Source organism: Theobroma umbraticum, unplaced genomic scaffold, assembly GCF_002168275.2.
Source record: "Theobroma umbraticum cultivar Fairchild unplaced genomic scaffold, ASM216827v3 scaffold_86.0, whole genome shotgun sequence".
NCBI classification, from domain to species: Eukaryota; Viridiplantae; Streptophyta; class Magnoliopsida; order Malvales; family Malvaceae; genus Theobroma; species Theobroma umbraticum.
The window spans coordinates 4,295,545-4,313,570 of NW_018397263.1; the positions used below are offsets into that span (position 1 = coordinate 4,295,545).

At 35.2% G+C, this 18,026-nt stretch overlaps 3 protein-coding genes across 8 annotated transcripts; 2 read left to right on the top strand and 1 right to left on the bottom strand.

The window, feature by feature from the left end:
- Positions 1-211: 211 nt before the first annotated feature.
- LOC110420199 (pentatricopeptide (PPR) repeat-containing protein) lies at positions 212-8,149 on the bottom strand. Of its 5 annotated transcripts, XM_021433422.2 has the most exons (5): positions 2,074-8,149; positions 1,751-1,812; positions 1,317-1,396; positions 872-1,032; positions 212-785 (listed from the first exon to the last, which is right to left on the bottom strand). In XM_021433422.2, exon 1 carries the CDS (start codon positions 7,975-7,977, stop codon positions 6,496-6,498), a length of 1,482 nt encoding a protein of 493 aa, XP_021289097.1. In that variant the 5' UTR covers positions 7,978-8,149; the 3' UTR covers positions 212-785; positions 872-1,032; positions 1,317-1,396; positions 1,751-1,812; positions 2,074-6,495. The 5 variants fall into 5 exon arrangements, with proteins under 5 accessions (XP_021289097.1, XP_021289098.1, XP_089640381.1 ...); XM_021433423.2 differs by having other exon boundaries at positions 1,317-2,999; positions 3,099-8,149; XM_089784255.1 differs by having other exon boundaries at positions 1,317-1,812.
- Positions 8,150-8,210: 61 nt separating this feature from the next.
- Positions 8,211-12,542, top strand: APG10 (Aldolase-type TIM barrel family protein). Of its 2 annotated transcripts, XM_021433424.1 has the most exons (9): positions 8,211-8,474; positions 8,563-8,624; positions 9,430-9,637; positions 9,923-10,008; positions 10,142-10,243; positions 10,439-10,572; positions 10,941-11,027; positions 11,651-11,699; positions 11,869-12,542. In XM_021433424.1, exons 1-9 carry the CDS (start codon positions 8,348-8,350, stop codon positions 12,052-12,054), a joined length of 1,041 nt encoding a protein of 346 aa, XP_021289099.1. In that variant the 5' UTR covers positions 8,211-8,347; the 3' UTR covers positions 12,055-12,542. The 2 variants fall into 2 exon arrangements, with proteins under 2 accessions (XP_021289099.1, XP_021289100.1); XM_021433425.1 differs by lacking the exon at positions 10,941-11,027.
- A 546-nt stretch (positions 12,543-13,088) lies between these two features.
- Positions 13,089-15,962, top strand: LOC110420535 (SOUL heme-binding family protein). The gene is made up of 8 exons (XM_021433887.2): positions 13,089-13,502; positions 13,606-13,692; positions 13,945-14,015; positions 14,107-14,208; positions 14,298-14,402; positions 14,843-14,978; positions 15,384-15,493; positions 15,590-15,962. The coding sequence occupies exons 1-8, from the start codon at positions 13,259-13,261 to the stop codon at positions 15,662-15,664; spliced, it is 930 nt and encodes a 309-aa protein (XP_021289562.1). The 5' UTR covers positions 13,089-13,258; the 3' UTR covers positions 15,665-15,962.
- The last annotated feature ends 2,064 nt before the right edge of the window (positions 15,963-18,026 follow it).

Consider the following 18,026-nt stretch of genomic DNA (forward strand, 5'->3'; position numbering starts at 1 on the left):
TAATATTTATAAAAATTTTAAAATTTTAAAATAATTTAAAATATTTTAAAAAAATTATATCTTTATTTTCTTGCTTGTGGTAAGGAGGAAGAATTTCTAATGCAATCTCGTCAATTTCAGTGCTCTTGTCTACTTGGTTTTCATTTAACAACTAAAAGTAAAAGCAAAAAAAATCAGAATCTTAAATTAACAAATATTAAAATGCTACTGCTTACACACAAATGAAGGTTTGCTTTCAAAAACAAATGAATTTACATTTTTCTTTTTGGTTACATAAACTAAATTTACATTTACCTCTAAACAAGTTATACAAAGTTCATTTACTACATAAAATAAAAGCTTTACAAATTTTACCAGAAAACCAAAATGATTAAACAAAAAAAGTGTCTGACGATGTGAGATGGAGCTCTGATGTCAGTGTCTTCCCCCCCGTTCACCTGTAATCATGGGAAAAGAAGAGAATGAGCATACAAGAAACTCTTATCACCCATGTCCAGAGCTGATGAAAGTTGCATCTGTTTGGGAACAAGTTTCTTGAAATGCAGAGAACTGTTGCCACCTTGCCAAATCTTCAGCATGGCTAACGGTGGCCATGAGAGGGACTAACATTGCAAGTAAGCTAGGAAGATCACTAGCTTGCCAATTAGAAAGAAGCAAGTAAGATCATAATCCAAAGTCCTTAGATGTTAGAGCTAATGAAACTTTTTTTTTTTGTTGATGTTCGTGTGAATTGATTCATCTGGGTTTTAGTAGAGAGCCCATATTGCAGAAGAAGAAGAAGAAACCTGCCATTCATGCAGGGCTATCAGTTACCACAAAATCTCTTTGGAAGTTTAGTATCAACTAATTAAAGCAGAGGCATGAAACTTACCAAATCCTTATAGCCAATCAATCTGACTTCCCAATCTCCAGAAATCTGCTATTCCAATTTGAGCTTCATAATTTTGGCCCAGTAGGTCTCTATCACTGGTGTGGACAATACAATCCTGTCCTATAACTGTTCTTTAGGCCATGTTGCCTTGCACTCCTAGGCTGAACAGATAACAGTGAAGAAGTTAATCCTCTCCCTAGCAGAATGGTCAATTATACCGAGCAAACATTTTACTGATAATGTCTTAACAGAGAATGTCAACTATGTTGTGACAGAAGACGAGTGCCACTTATGTAATGTAAAAGGTAACAGACAAGAGGTGCAACACTTGAATCATAAAGGAAGGGGGAAAAGGCGAATGCCTGCGAAATTACTAAATGGAAAGGAGAGATATCATTGCAGCTCGAGATTGATGAACGAGTAGAATAATCATTTATACGATTACCTTCTGTTTTAGTGAAGGACCAGGCAATTCAAGCATGCTGTTCCCTGACTCCATTTCTCTTTTCTATCCCATCATTTCTCCTGACAAAGGAACCAGAGAACAACAGGAACAATGAAGGGAGGAGCATAAATCTGCAGAAGTGCTGGCTATAGTTTTAGAAGAATTGCCAAACAATTGAAAGGGCAAAGATTACTCATTGATTTATTATGTTCTAAGAAAAAAGTCTGTTTCAAGTTCAAATGCTAGCACTCAATGAGTGCAGTTTGTTAATGACCATGATTAGTTGCCATTTTGGTTTACCCTAAGCAAGCATAAATAACTTTCACTTCAACAAGTGGCCAGTAGATGGAACTATAAGTTTGAAGAGAGCACATATTGATCCCAGGTATGACAGATAGCAATTTATTCATTTAGAACGAAAATACAAATCTCACCTGAAGTAAAGGATATAATGGAGCCAAAAATTTAATATTCATTTGACACAACTGCAGTGTTCCTTCAAATAATATTCATGAGGAAAACAAATGAGAGACGAGTACTAGAAACCACTAAAATAACAGTTATTCTCAACTGTAACATGAGAGCAAGAACAATAACCCCAAAACAATTAAGTACACCAAATCCAAGGACCATGACTCTCCTTGAATCTAGTTTTGCTTCAGGTACACAACTCACCATGTTATATTGAACAGAGTGACAAAGGAGTTTTTTATGTACACAAGTGTGGAACCCAAAAACAAAAAAAACTTATAAAAACCTTAATTCCCATTTCTTCCCTCCTGGAAACTTCATGTCAACTTGTCCACCACGATCAGAACATCTTCTCCCCTCCATAGAAGTTGTATGCTGTAATGTTGGAAATTGATACAAAATATTATCCTGCACAAATAATCAGTTAAAATGAATATCCATAAATAAGATGTCTGAGTGGCTGTGTGCCAGTTAGTGGTGATAAAAAGGTTACTCCTGAAGACTCTGACTATGTTATTTGCATACCTCTTTATCAATCGCTAGATGACTACTGAACCACAGAAGAACACGTAGGATGCATGATTCATCATTCAAAACCAAAAAGAAAATATGTTAATAACCCATGTTAATGAGTAGGCATGTGTGCCAATTTTTTCATTTATTTTCTTTCGACTTCCTTTTTTCCCTAAACAGGGCTGGGGGCTTGAGTATAAAGTAAATCAGCTGGAATTTGAGCATAAGCACACATCTCAAATTCAAGAGCAAGAAAACAAACAATACCTGGTATCTGATGATTTGCAAGATGCAGCAATAGAAACATTCCAAGGTTTTTTCTGAAGTTTCAAAACCCAGATATGGGCAAAGTTCTTCAGCAGTAACAACTCCACCATTTGAAGTTATTGATACAATTTGCAGATAAGAATTACTGAAAATCATCATATTCTCACACATATTCAACTCTTATGAAGTCATTTTTAAAGCTGATTTATAAGCTTTAATTCATGTGTCAATTTTTTAGAGTTTAAAAATATTTATTGAAGTTATCAAATCATCACCAAGCCTACCAGCAGCAAGATAAGTTGGTAGTTCAACCAATAATTTGAGGAAAACGCTGAATTAGTGGGTGAATTTAGAGCTCCAAATTTACCAACTTCCACCTCTCTTCTTCACTCCATGATTTGGATCACCATCCCCAAATACAAATGAGAAAACCTGCCAGATCTCTGTGAGTTTGATTTTGTTTTTCTTTGATGTGTAGGAAATAAACAAAAAAAGCTCCAGTAGGATTCAGTTTGGTAGTATTTAACATACTTATTCAAGGAAGTTCATTCGATCCCCGCTCTACACCATCTTCAATAATATGGACCCCCAAATCTCAGATATATATGCAAATAAAATAAATAAAGGTTACCTCATCTCTTTTTTCAGTTTCAAACTTTCTATCTGTAAAATAGCAAGCAGGTTACCGAAAGAAGAAGAACAAGAATCAATTTTAAAGACTGCATAGCATAAGTAAATGAAAAGAGATGATATGCCTACTATGTACTTGACATAGGAAGATAAAATGTATATATACAGAAACAGTTTTATAATACCAAAGTTAGTGATCAAGGGCTTAGCAAACTCCCAATATGAGCTTACATGAGGTATTGTATCAAGAAGTACAATAACTTGCTTTTAGATTGGATAATTAATGGAAAGAAAGACACTATCATACCTCTTCTTGAACCATATTCCTATTTGACTATTCACCTTCATTAAATCTGCACAAATTGATATTTTTTCTCAATGCAACTGACCAACAGAACAAGAAGTTCACATTTCAATTACCTAGATTCATGAGGGGTCTCTGATCTGATTCGTCTGTAACTTCTATCTTTTCAAATAGCAATGACACTAAACAGTTTCAACTAATTTGAACATCCCCTAATTATTCCCCACTTCACTTAAAAAGGCTAGATTTTACATATTAAATTTTGCCAACTCAAAATACAATCCAATATCTGACCACCAATAATATAAATCTATTAGCAACTCAATCAGACAGATTAAATCAGAAAGGGAATCCCAAACCTCTTGAACTGCCCACACGAAGAATGATAGCTTTCCACCACGTCAATATGGATGTTAGAACCTCCAGAAGGACCAGAACTCGAATTATTATCTTTACCAATTTCAACATAAATATAGTTGTCACCGAATTTCCCAAAGTCAACTATATATGCTTAAAAAATATTAGTAACAATCTATTGATTGAAGAAAGTATGGAACCAGGACTTTTGCAAGGATGTCAAGCACCAAGGTGAACAGATACCTTTGACTCATTATAACAATCAAAATGATTGTGACATAAACAAGCACAAATGAACAAATTAGTGATGTTCCAAAAGAAATCTTCACGAAGTTCACACATACAGACTGTCAACAAAGGCAATTAAGATTCAACAAACTTAGGGATGACAATAAGAAAACAAATTATTCATTTCTTTAAAAAGAAAAATCGAAATACCTTAGCTTTTTCATGCAGAGCTTCAAATTTTATCCTACATGACTTGGCCTCGAACTTGGACCTAAAATCCTAGGGAAACACATAAAGTACACCACCTTCCAGGATCAAACCAGCTTTAAAAAGAAATAAATAAATAAAAAACTAAAAAAAAAAAAGCAATGCAGATCAATTAACATTGAATAAGCTTCAAAGGTAGTGCCTCCAAGAAGCCATTAGTGTCAGCAGCAAGAGCATGCAAAGCTTTTTGAGCACCACTAAGCTTGACATCAGCGTTGCTTGCCACGTCACCAACAGTGACCTTCCTGCTGCTATCATCCACGGCTTGGATTACTCACTTCCTAACATCAGATGGTGGTTGATCGCCCTCCTTGGCACGGCCTGGCAATGCCCTCACAGCTGGAAATGGTGGTGTTTGGTTCCAGGGTAACAATATTGATGATCTTGGAGTGATTATGGAGCGAGAATAATGATGGTTTCCAAGTTTTACGTAAGGATAAAGAGGCCATTTTCGCCTTTGAGAGAAACTCTACAGTTTCCAGAGAGAGAATCTATTGATAAAATCAGTTGTCACTTGGACTTTTATGTCAGTCATTTCACTCTTTGTAATTTTAAGTTCAAAATACTTTCTTAGAAGTTGTAATTTTTTTTGGGGATCTTTTCTTGGATATTGAATTTCATGAAAATTCATGTTGTCAAAAGCAAAGAGATTTTGGTCATTGGGAAGATTAAAACAATGCACTTTGATTGCATAATAGCCATATCATTTTCAAAGGTAGTATAAATAATTTGTTATGATATTTACTTATTTCTTGTTTTCATAAAGTAAGAAGAAACAGGCGAAACTGTGGTTTGTGGTTCAAAACACAGTTTGGATTTAGTAACTGCGAGCATACCACTTTTGTGAAATCAGCACCAGTTCTACATTTTAATTTCTAGAGAATATGTTATTAACTCATAGGCCTAGGAGGAGCCTTAAGAGTTGCTACTTAGTAGCATTAAGAGCTTAAGAACTCATTGCAGCTAAGGATTTCATATTTTCTGACATCACCTGAGATGGATTGAGAGGTAAAGTAAAGATTTGTAATTCAAAAAGTAAAATAATCTAAGTGAATTTTCATTAGGTTTATTACTCTGTGTAAGCATAACATACAGAAATTACAAAGGAGGACCTATAGCAAAAGGAAATGAAAAAAGAGAGACAGGCAAAAGGGGTACTTCTATTTGCCGTGTTGCAAAAGTGTACAATAATAAATGTTACAGTTAGTAATGTATCAAGTTGAAATTTGCGAGTGACTTTAGCATCATGCTATAACTTATAAACTGGTACAAAGCAGCATCTAACTCTGGCTTGATTTTCACTTCACAGTTTGTTTTTTTTGAACGGCTACTTCACAGTTTAAAGTGGAAGAAGTCAGGAAGGTGCATGTGTACCATTATTCTGTAGGTGAACCCATTGTTTATTTTTAAACATCCTAAAATCCAATGTATACCCAATTTTCAGCAAGAAGTCTGCTGCCCTGTCATTCAGGCCATTGCTTAACAAATAAATACAGTTAAGAGAATCATATGCAGAAAAAAAAAATGGATTTCCAAAGACCATATAAAACTATAACATCATATAATATACCATTTTGCGCTCTCTCAAGAAGATTTATTTTTAAAACAATCCTTGAATTATTATACACTGAGGAAGGATCCAAGTCCATCTAAATGCCTTTGATAGGTAGCCATCTTCAGGCCAATCACAGAGTGGAAGATTGCTCTGATCAACCAATTTCACTTAGCAACCAAAGAGCATTTGGCAATTCATCACATACTAACCATTTTATTCTCTCTGAAGTGGATTTACTGTCAAATTCCCCTTTGCATTTCTCTACATTGTGGAAGATGCAATTCTAAGTGCATTTGCTAGGTGGCCATCCTCAGGCTGATCAGAGAGCAGAAGATTGCCTTGATCAACTGACTTCATTTAGTGACCTAAGAGGATTTGACAGTGCATTGCTTGCAATATCTTTCCATTTCGACCATCACACTTTCATTCTTCCTTAACTACTGTCCCTTCTCGAAATCAACTTATAACATGGGCAGGAAATTAACAAAATGTCATAAAACTTAAAAAAAAAAAACTCTTACTTGCTGTTCAGCAAGAAATCTAAACAAACCAAGATAAACTTTGGCAATGATATCAACAATCACAACTCATGCTGACCTACGACAAGCACTAACTTTCTTCAATGTCAAACTTTTAGAATTGGAGAGCCCATCCATCAACCTATTATACCTGGCAATGTCAGGTATAAATCCTTTATCCAACATCTCATCTACCAAAATTTCTCCCTCCTTCCTTCTGCCCTCTCTTGTATATCCATATATCAAAATGTCATAAGTCACCTCATCTGGTTCTAAACCCTTTGATGAAGCCGCTAATCTAAATTTATTTGCATCCATCGTTCTACCCAAATCACAAAGATCTTGCATAAGACAATTAAAAGTCACAATATCCGGAACAATACCATCTTTAAGCATCTTATCCATCAACCAAAATACATCTTCTCTTCTCCCCGACCTCCTCAAACCTTCAATCAAAGTGGTACAAGCAATCAAACTCGGTACATTTCCTTTAATCCATAACTCATTAACCACCTCAAATGCTCTACCTGCATTTCCTTTACCGCAAAGCTCCTCCATTAAATCACAATAATCAAACGCCTTTGGCAAAAGCATCCTCCTTGCAAAATCAATGACCAAGTCACACGCCTCCAAAAGCCTCCCCTCCTTACACAAACCATTGACCAAAATCTCACAAGTCACACTTGAAAACTCACATCCCAACTGAATCATCTCATATGCCATCTTAACTGCTTCATCAACCTTCCTTTCCCTAAAAAACCCTCTAATCAAAGTATTAAAACTAACCACATTAGGACTACAACCTTTCTCCTTCATTTCCCTAAACAACTCCAATCCTGACTCAAACTTTCCATTCCTACAATAACCACTGATCAAGGTATTAAATGTATACACATCTGGCTTCACTCTATCCCTTTCCATCCTCTCATAAAACCCCAAAGCCTTATCAAACTCCCCATTTTTCAAATACCCGTTAATCAAAACATTATAAGTAACAACACTAGGCCTTCCATCAATCAATTTCTTCATGGTTTCGAAAGCAAAAACAGCATCATTCAACTTCCTAGCTCTACAAAAAGAATCGATAACGAAACGAAAAAGGGGTTCCATTTGAGGACAAGAGAAGATACCTGGTGAACAAGGGCAAGGATTGGCAGCTATAAAACTAAGAAGAGAACGAAGCTGCGAGAAACGATGAGAGGAAGCTAAGGAGTGAGCCATCCATAGGAAAGTTGAGTGGTCGTGGTGGAAAGAGTCAATGGTGGAAGCCCAAGAGAAAACTTGAAAGTCATAGTGGGTGAAAACTGGGTGATGGTGGAGCTTTATCTTGAGGAAGTGAAGAAGGGTTTTTGGGGTTAAGGGTTGGTGGGTCAGGTAAGTTTTGAGGAAGGAAAAGAGCTGGTTCTGGTGATGGGGCTGAGGAATTGTGGGGAAGAGAGAAAGGGAAGGTGTTGGTGTTTGGGGTGAGTCCAAGAGTGGAGAAAGTGGTGGCAATGGTTGTGGGGATTTTGACTGAGGGTTCTGGCGAGGTTTAAGGAGGTATTTCTTCATAGGTAGTCTTTGTTAGACTGTAAGAACGGAAAGCTCGTAAACTTGCAAATCAGAAAATTATGTATCGGAGAGAGAGACAGAGGAGAGGCTACGTTGGCAAAGGAACTTGCCATTGCCATTTTGTTGCTTTGATTCCGGGTCAAGTCTGAAAATGGGCCTAGCGCCCATTTTCTTTAGCCTACTATGCAACATTATAGTCAACCCGTTTCTCCTTCTTGTCTCTGGCCTCTGAAGTGTAGCATTAGTATCTTTATAGATTCCAGTCTCTATAAAAGGTACTTTCCAGAGGTAAGTCTGTCCGGCGTTCCCTCGCGTAAAAACGACTTTGGCGTCGGGTCTCTCTCGTTAGTCTGGAGTTTTCACTCCAAAGATGAGAACTTGCAGCCTCCACGGGACTTCAATCTTGGAGCTTAGTAGCACTTCCCCAAATTTCAACTCCTCCTTTTATGGTTCTCCCAAGCACCCATATGCCAGAGTCACGCCTTCACTAAGTCTCAGTATTTCTCAGCTTCTAGCATTGTCCCTTTTGATTTTCCTTATTGGGTTTCTTAATCTCACTTTTTTCCTTAAAATATTTTCTTTCAGAATCTTGTCATTTCACTGTTCGTTGCGATGTTAGTTTCCGACCTTGCATTGATATTCACAAGGTAATTCAATACAAAAGAATGTTTTTTTTTATTTAATTCCAAATTTGGTTCTCGGAAAGTGTTATTTCGCTTGGTTTATGTTGGTTTCAGCAGAAAGCTCACAAATTTCTTTTCTTTATGACTTTTCTTGGGGAGGAACACTGTAAAACTAGTTGTATTTTACACCCTTCTTCATGTACAAATAATATTTTAACAAATCAACATTTGGATTTGAAAAACTTACATATACCCGTCATGCTCTTAAGTTTTCAAGTCAATTCAATATTTGTATCACATGGATTTAGAATATGTTGTTTGCAATATATATTTAATGTTCGAAATTTTATTCTTACCAAACAAATAGTTATAAAATTTTAATTAACTCCAAATTTGGCTTGTATGATCTATATGTCAATAGAGTATGAATGTCAATGGTTGGATTAAGGAAATGATTAAGAGTGTAAAACTTAATTAGTTTTACATTAATGTAAGTGAATACTCCTTGACTGTTGTTACTGTGCAATTCCTATAGATTATAGTGACCATGTCATTTTTGAACTTAGGTTACTTGGTTAAATACTGAGAGTCTGTGGCAGCTAATAGCAGCAAAAGTAAAGTTTCATTTGTTGGCATTTAGAATAGTTAAAGGCAGCTAATGTAGCTTATTCTTTCAAAATAGACTGTGCTTTCATGTTTTTATTATTCTTTTGTTCTTATACCTTATGGGAGGAGAAAAGAGTTTCCTCATTATGCATTGGTGCTTGTGTGGATTGGCTTTAACATTTTTGCTTTAGTTCCTGACACTTAATATATGATTTGTTTTCAGGGGAAAGTGAAACAAATTGTTGGGTCAACTCTTAGAGATTCAAAGGAGGATGAATTGACCCTTGTAACCAATTTTGAATCGGATAAATCAGCAGCTGAGTTTGCAAAGTTGTACAAAAAAGATCGGCTAAAGGGTGGTCATGTAATCATGCTTGGAGCTGATCTTTTAAGCAAAGCAGCAGCCATTGAAGCATTGCATGCCTATCCTGGTAAAGGCTGATATTTTAGAGTAATATGTTGTGGTCTATTTATTCTAAGATGGGCTTTATGGTTTATCATGGTACATTTGGGATAACTGCAAAATGTTTTGTTCTTAAGACGGGTTTAATGTGTACACTCAAAAATCATGATGCAAGCTTCTACTGTTTGTACTGAAATTTCAATGAAGTTGTTAAGAGTGGCTGTTTCATCGTTGTTGTCTACCTTTGATAATATGTTTAATACTTACAGACCTTTCCTCTGCTGAACTTATTTTGAGGACTGGAAAATTCTAGGTGGCTTGCAAGTTGGAGGTGGGATCAATTTAGACAATTGTTTGAGTTACATTGAGGAAGGAGCCAGCCATGTCATTGTCACTTCAGTATGTTAATAAATTTTGACATTCTGTAAATTTTTAGTGGCAAGGTGTGAAATCATGACATGTACAGGGTGTTCACTTTGAGATAACATGTTTACAGAATCTCATGTATATTTTTTTCTTGGATTTGTTACAGTATGTATTTAACAATGGCCAAATGGACCTTGAAAGGCTCAAAGGTCTTGTCTGTGTTGTTGGGAAGCAGAGACTTGTCTTGGACCTTAGCTGCCGAAAGAAGGTAGGAAACATTTCTGTCTTCTGCGCCTTGAATTCTAGGAGAAATTTCATTTGAATATGGGTATTGCCTGGCACATTCTACATCCTTCTCCTCCCCTACTCTTGAGTTGCCGATTTTACTTCCTCTCAGTGTTAGTTCCTGAGTTGATGGATTCGTAAATTTTGGTGGTTGTTTAAATCTGAACTTTGATGGCAGGAAGACAAATATGCCATTGTCACTGACAGATGGCAAAAGTTCAGTGATGTCTATCTTGATGAGGAAGTATTACATTTTCTTGCCAATTATGCAGATGAATATCTGGTTCATGGTGTGGATGTTGAAGGGAAAAAGTAAGTTCTAACTGTATCGTTTATTGCATCATGCAAATTGCACTTACTGCTAGTTCTTATACTAGTTTTTACCTGGTTGCTCTTTGAAATCATGACAGTTGATTAAGATTATGACTTGTCAATTATTTGATCTGGATTTAAATTTGGTAGTCAGTAGTCTGTATGTTTATATGAATTATGTGACTATGCTGTTTTATCAGTTATCTGTTGTTCTTGCTGCTTTGCATCCGTTGACTATTTTTTAATAATCTTTCAGTATAAATGTTGTTGAAATCCCTGGACTTCATATTTGCTTCCAGCTTGCCTTTATCTACCTCCCTTCTTCTACTTGCTTCAACTAAATTGCTACTTATTACTACATTGACAAGTTCCATGTGGATTATACCTGGTGAACTGAATTGGTGCCCTACTGCAATGGCGATTCTAGCTCAAACATGTGGTGCCTTCATTCTTTGGTAAAAGTGCAAGTTTTGGCTTGTTTGTTTGCTTTTGTTGAGTACATGATATGGTAGAAAATACCAAAAGGGAACCTAGATGTATTGTAACTTCATATACCCTGATAAATGGCTTTTATTGTGCTTGCAATCTCATATTTCTGTTTGATGTATGCTGCAGAGATTGCCATGATACTCTATCAAACTCCTGACTGACAGTTTACTTTCGTTTTAATTGGAGGACTCCTGCTTCTAGTTTGTTACAATCAAATAGTTACTACTACTACTAATTAATAAATGTTATGACTGTTGGGAATCTAGTGCCTTTATATAATGTAATGAAGCTAAAGCTATAATTTAAGCCAAAGTTATTTTAAACCCTGTTATGTACCTGATTGAAGTTTGGAGGATATTGAAGCATTGAGGCTTGTCTGATTTAGAAAACTTGTAAAATGGTGCTCCAAGAGGCCCGCCCCTCATATTTCTGGACCATGACAACCAGTCTAAGATATCCAATCTGCTTTATACGTGCTTATATGACTGGTTTCCACTGCGTATTAGCTTCAAACTTTATATGAAGAGCAAAAGGGTTAAATGTTGTATCTCCCGATGTATTATAACTTCCAATGGTTTAATTATTACAGGCTGGGAATCGATAAAGAGCTTGTGGCATTGCTTGGCGAGCACTCTCCGGTTGGTAGCACGTACTTTTGCCTCCTTGATGGTGTTTTAGTCCCTCATTTGGTCCCTTAATGCATTTTGCTCTTGTTTCCTGATTGCTATCTTGTGGTTATAAGATGCCCAGGGACACAAGTAGATTTCCATCAAATTCTGCTGACATATTGTTGTCTTTTGTTCCCAGATTCCTGTCACTTATGCTGGTGGTGTCATCGTGATGGATGATTTAGAGACAATCAAAGAAGCGGGGAAGGGACGTGTGGATGTTACTGTGGGAAGTGCGTTGGATATTTTTGGGGGCAACTTGTCATACAATGATGTTGTTGCTTGGCATAACCATAACAGGAGGGGGCCTAAACAAGACTTCTAGTGCCCGGCCTGAGCCCTTCTTCACGGAATTGCCCTGGGAGTTAGCAGGTGCTCCCTCAAGGTGGGTTAAGACTTAGCCTAAACCTCAGTTTCTTCCAAAGCAAGCCAAGTTAGTTGGTCTAGTAGTCCTCTATGGAGCAAGCAAGTCAAGGGCCGATTTAATGGATATTTACTGAGCTATTGCCATCCTTTAAGAGTCAAACCCTTGATCTGTTGAGTTCGAAGGTCTCCACCACTAGACCATCACCTTTCTTGGCGTGGAGGATCATCTACCTGTGTTGTGTTACAGTAGTTTATTAGGGAAGCAAACGGATATTACCCACCAAATTTTTACATGAGACTTCACCTGTTTTAGTGCAATGCACTCTACAAACAATAAGGGGTTTTATTTATTTCCAGTCTGAGTGCTTACGTTGAGAATATGTGAAGAAAACTTTATCCCATTAAGTTTGAAGTGAATAAATTGGAAAGCTAATGTTCTTTTCTATACATTGATATTTAAAAATTAAAAGAACACAATATATTCAATGTCAAAGTATTTTTGATAAATATTCATACTCAATATAAAAGAAAAAGATTGCATTACAATAATGGTAAATATAATCTACAATAATCTAAATATTTTTGAATTATTTAAAATAATTTAAATAAATTTATATTTTTTTTTGTTATATTCAGTCGAGTGTTTATATTTTTATTTTGAATGAAATATACTTTTATAGTTAAGAATTAATTATTTATTTTTAATCAAATATTATGTACATTTTAAATCTTGTGGTATAAGTGTAATGTGTTAATACGTATCAAAATCATCTTAAACTTAAAAACTAGATAAATGATATTTTAATTAATAATAATTAATTTATTATTAATTATAAATATTTATTTAATTTAAAATAAAAATATAATAAAAAATTTAAATTTTTTAAAATTTTTTTAAAATAATTTAATTACATGACCTTTTTCTTGCTCACATCAGAAGTCTCTGGATAAATAAGCAAATTCCAATTACATAAATAAATAAAAGGAAGTGAAGGAGCATGTTTTTGTTTACCAAAATATCTAGTATGCATTTATGGGCGTAATCCTTCCCGGGAAAACTCCAACCGCCTCATCATCGTGTTTCTTCTTTCCAACGGAAATTTAAACAGGACTGCCAGTAACTGACAATTTCCACCTCCCCGCCCCACCCAAAAAACAGGCAAATGCTTCTCTTCAAGCCTTCAATGGCAGCTCAATCTCTTCCCAAAACCCTAATTTTGTCTTCAACACAAAGCCCTAATGCCCACCGAGCATCCTTGGACATCGCCAAGTCCATGGCCACGACGGAGAGAACTGCAACAACGACCGCCTTAGCTCCTCCGCAGAGACGAACCGTGTCTGCCTCTGAAGCCCGAATCTCTCTCGTTTTCGCTCTTGCTTCTCAAGCTTCCTCTGTCTCTCAACGACGTAAATGTTCAGTTTCCAATTTTAAACTTTTCTTTCTCAAATTTTGTTCAAGTTCTCTGTTTTTCAGCAGTCTTTGAATTTCCCAAACTAATTTTTCTTGCAGTTTTGATGGACTTGGCCTCGGAGACTGCGAAATACGTGTTTCCAAAGAGGTTTGAGAGCCGGAATTTGGAGGAAGCGTTAATGTCAGGTACTTCTTTTATTTGGTAGGTTTAATATTAGAACTATAACTAATCACCTCATCATACTTGATAGTATTAATTAATGAATATTTTGAAATTTTTTGATGATGAAGTAAATTGTTGTTTATAGGCAAAGAATAAAACTTTATATTGACAAACTTTTTCTTTAGTACCAAAACAATAAAGTATATATACTTTTACGTTTTAGTTTGCTTCATTAATATAGATATTTTTTCTTTTTCATGGATTTATTTATGTAGTCCCGGATCTTGAGACTGTGAGGTTTAAGGTTCTGAGTAGGACAGACCAATATGAGATAAGGGTAGTTGAGGTATGTACATGTGGTGTTATTATTATTATTATTATTTTTAGAATTTATGTTTATGATGCGTAGTCTAAAGAGAATTATGATTGTTATATAGCCTTATTTTATAGCCGAGAAAACAATGCCGGGGAAGACTGGATTTGATTTTAATGGTGCATCTCAATCCTTCAATGTTCTAGCTGAGTACCTGTTTGGTAAGGTAGTTAGGATTTTCCATGCTAAGTTGGAACATTTCCTTCTGGAACTACCTCTTTTAATTTGCTTATTTCAGATGTTTGGTGCTTGTAGAATACAAGTAAGGAGACAATGGAGATGACTACCCCTGTTTTTACGAGCAGGACTCAATCTGACGGGGAGAGGATGGAAATGACAACACCTGTGATAACGAAGAAGGTAAGACTGCTTGTGGGTCATAAGTTTAAACTTTCAAGATGTTTGTCCAATGCACTTTCTGGAAAATATTGTAAATAACTCAATTTTAGGATTTATACTTTTTTTTTCATGTATGCAACTGATGTTTGTCCAATGCCAGTGCAATTTGAAGACCTAGTCTCTTATTCTTGTTAGTTAAGGTTACTCGAAGGAGATCCCTGATTCCATGTATGAAATTAAGAATCATGCAGTTGATTTCAGATGACAAACATATGTTTAGCTCAGCCACTGCTACCCTTTTTGGTGTTTTCAAATTTGATCATTAGTTACTTGCATTTGTATTGAGTGCACTGCATTATGAGGGTTTGGATATATAAATTTTAAGATTTATGTTCCTTTATATGTTTGTTAATTTAAAGTGGTTATTTATACCTTTATCTATTTGACTACTTATCATCTAGGTGGAAAAACAAGATAAGTGGGTGATGTCTTTTCTCATGCCATCAAAGTATGGTTCCAATGTGCCATTGCCTAAAGATCCTTCAGTGAGGATCAAAGAGGTGCCAAGGAAAGTTGTTGCAGTTGTTGCCTTCTCAGGTTTGTTCTTAACTTTGTGCAGCAAAAGCATCATATATGTTGTTATCCAGTCACAAGAAACAAAAGTAAATCAGGCTAAGGATTTCTGAGTAATATGTGAACTTTAATGGTTGATCTAAAAATGAAGTTGTTGCATGCGTTAGTTCAAAGCACATAGTTGCAGAATTGTTCATTGATTCAGATATTAGCTGGTAACTGTTCGACCATCAAGATTTTGAAATCTGTTAACCTTATTTAAATCTTCTTGTTAGGAGCATATCTATTTAACTAGCTTGCTCATAAAAATACAGATCAATTGGAATTTAAGGAACAAAAAAAGTATGGTATTGATGCATTAAAATCTTTTAATTGTGCAGCTCTTGGAACTAACTTTGTTTATGAATTATGATCGTGTTCTTGGATCAGGTTTTGTTACTGATGAAGAAGTTAAACGACGGGAACTGAAATTACGAGATGCTCTGAAAAATGACAGGCTGTTTCAAGTTAAAGAATGTGCTTCAGTAGAAGTTGCACAGGTGAGATCTATAAGAAATTATCTATGATGAAGTCAGTCCCTGAATAAGTTGCTTCTGGGCCTACCTTTCTGAATAACTCCATAATTGTGGTTGCAGTACAATCCACCATTTACACTTCCATTCACTCGCCGTAATGAGATTGCACTAGAAGTAGAAAAGAAGGAAGGATAACTCTGGATTAGGGATTGTAGAACCCCGAGGTATCTGCTTACTGAACATACAATAATGTTTTCCCTGGAAACTCAGTTAAACCACTTGTTTTAATATTTGCCTGACTGACCAGTTGGCATCATGTATTATCTTATGCACGTGAGGAATCCATCTATATGATTGTACAAATTTGGTGAATTATTCCTTTTACATTTCAATCCCGCACCACAACTTGTGTGCATAGTAGTGGAAGACTTACAAACTAAACTGATTGTTACTATGCAATTTTTGTCTGGATTTTGGTTGTTTTGAACAGTTGATTCATACATATATCAGGGAGGGTACATTACAACTTTTTTAATTAAAACAATGGATGCTAATGTTTTTAAGTAAGTTGCAAAAGCAAAACTAAGGTGGCAAATGGAAGATATTCATTGTGGCTGGCTTGTTATATATTAACTGTTCTTGTGAATCAAGTTGGATAACATTCAGAAATGCACTTTGACTAGCAAATCACCCTCCTCCGATCTTTAGATTTGGGTCTGAGAATACTTTGTACATGAGAAAGTGACAAAGGTGAAGTCCCATTGGATGATAGAAATTGTTAATATTTTTTTGGGAAAGCTTAGTGAAGCAACATTTGCCTATGTCAAGTGCTCCAAACCCCTTTTTCCAGGAAGTTAGTAGAAGAATAAAAGGCATAATACTTCAAAAAATTTTGAATTAATTAAAAAAAATTTAAATAAACTCTTATTTTTTACTACATTCAATCAAATCCTTATATTTAAATTTATAGACCAAGTATATGTGTCTTTATATCTAATTGTTGATTAGTTGTGGCAGATCAAAATGAATCATGTTTTTTTTTTCTTTTCGAAAGGTGAATTTATTGGCCTTAACAACCAAGTGCCGTTCCAATTCTCAAGAATATTTAGCATAAGACTTTCCATGGCATAGAAACTTGGTTAGGGCATGAAAAAACCTGTTCAATTACAAAAGAAATAACCGCGGTGAAAGCTCAAAACGTTCACTAGCTGTATCACAAAAACAATTTGCAGCTCAAAGTTCCAGCAGGCAAATCCTGGGCAAAAATGATCAATCAACTTGCAGAGCCATACATTTGCAAATCCAAGCTCCAAATCATGAAACCTATAAGACCTAGAAACCATACCTACAAAGCCCTAATCATGAATCATGTTATTTTGATATTACTATGCATAATACTGATGTAATATATTGATATATCATAAAAGATATTGATGTGACATAATAACATAATTATTTAATAATTATATCACATCATTTTCACATATAAGTATAAAATAACATATCATTTTGACTAATTATTAAGAAAATATAAAAATTTTATTAAAAGTAATTGAAGAATAAAATTTTATTTAAATTTTCTTGAATAATTCGGTAGTTTTTTGAAACATTTTGTCAAAACTAAATAAATGACCATTTGAAATTGGCTGCTGTTTGTTTTCTCTTTTTACTTTCATTTTTCTTGTTACTTTTTCATTTACCAAAATGGAAGTCCTATATCCATTATTGGCCACTAGATTTAAAAGCTTAACATGAAGTCATCATGCTTGAAAAACAGTTCTACCACTGTCCGGGAACTGCATTTTCTCCCACTTTCTGTTTCTGTTAAAAATGAAAAAGAGGATTGAATTAAGTTACACACTAAACTAACTGATGCAAATCAAATGACATTTGATATGGTGATTGTGGTAGTGCCATAGTATATTTAATTCATATTAAAATTAGAGCATAAAAAATCTTAGGTTGGAGACCAAGTCTGTACCTTATTTAAGTCCTTAACTGTAGCATTCCAGTCAACCACCAAGGCTCATAGTGGGGATGTTCCAAGATGTGAACACCCTCTTGAGATGGAAGAAGACTCTTTCTTTGGGCTCTCGAGTATTATACCTATCATAAAAATGGTGAAACAGAAGCAACTATCATTAATACTTTGAATCCTATGATATTATTAGTAAACTAGTAATGCAGATTATGACATCTGACATATGCATTACTTCATTTCATCTTCATTGTTGCTCTAAGTTAGAGACAAGGTACTATACAAAAAGTTTTGGCTCAGCATATAAAAGAAAGCCACATATATAGCAGACTTGGTCACATGGCCGATTAAATTAGCCGAGTAAGATGGCTGATTTCAAGCATGTGGTTCATGTATTTTGTTCATAGCTTCTTTAGTTTGTCATACGTCGGATGTCAAGATGAAAAGATAGGGTTTTGTTATTTGTTATATAGTGAGGGTTTGAATCTGTTAATTCATCTGTCTAATTGGCTTCTCTGTACATCCATATATATTTGACCATGTTTATAAGCATTTAATCCTTAACTTCCATTTATAAAA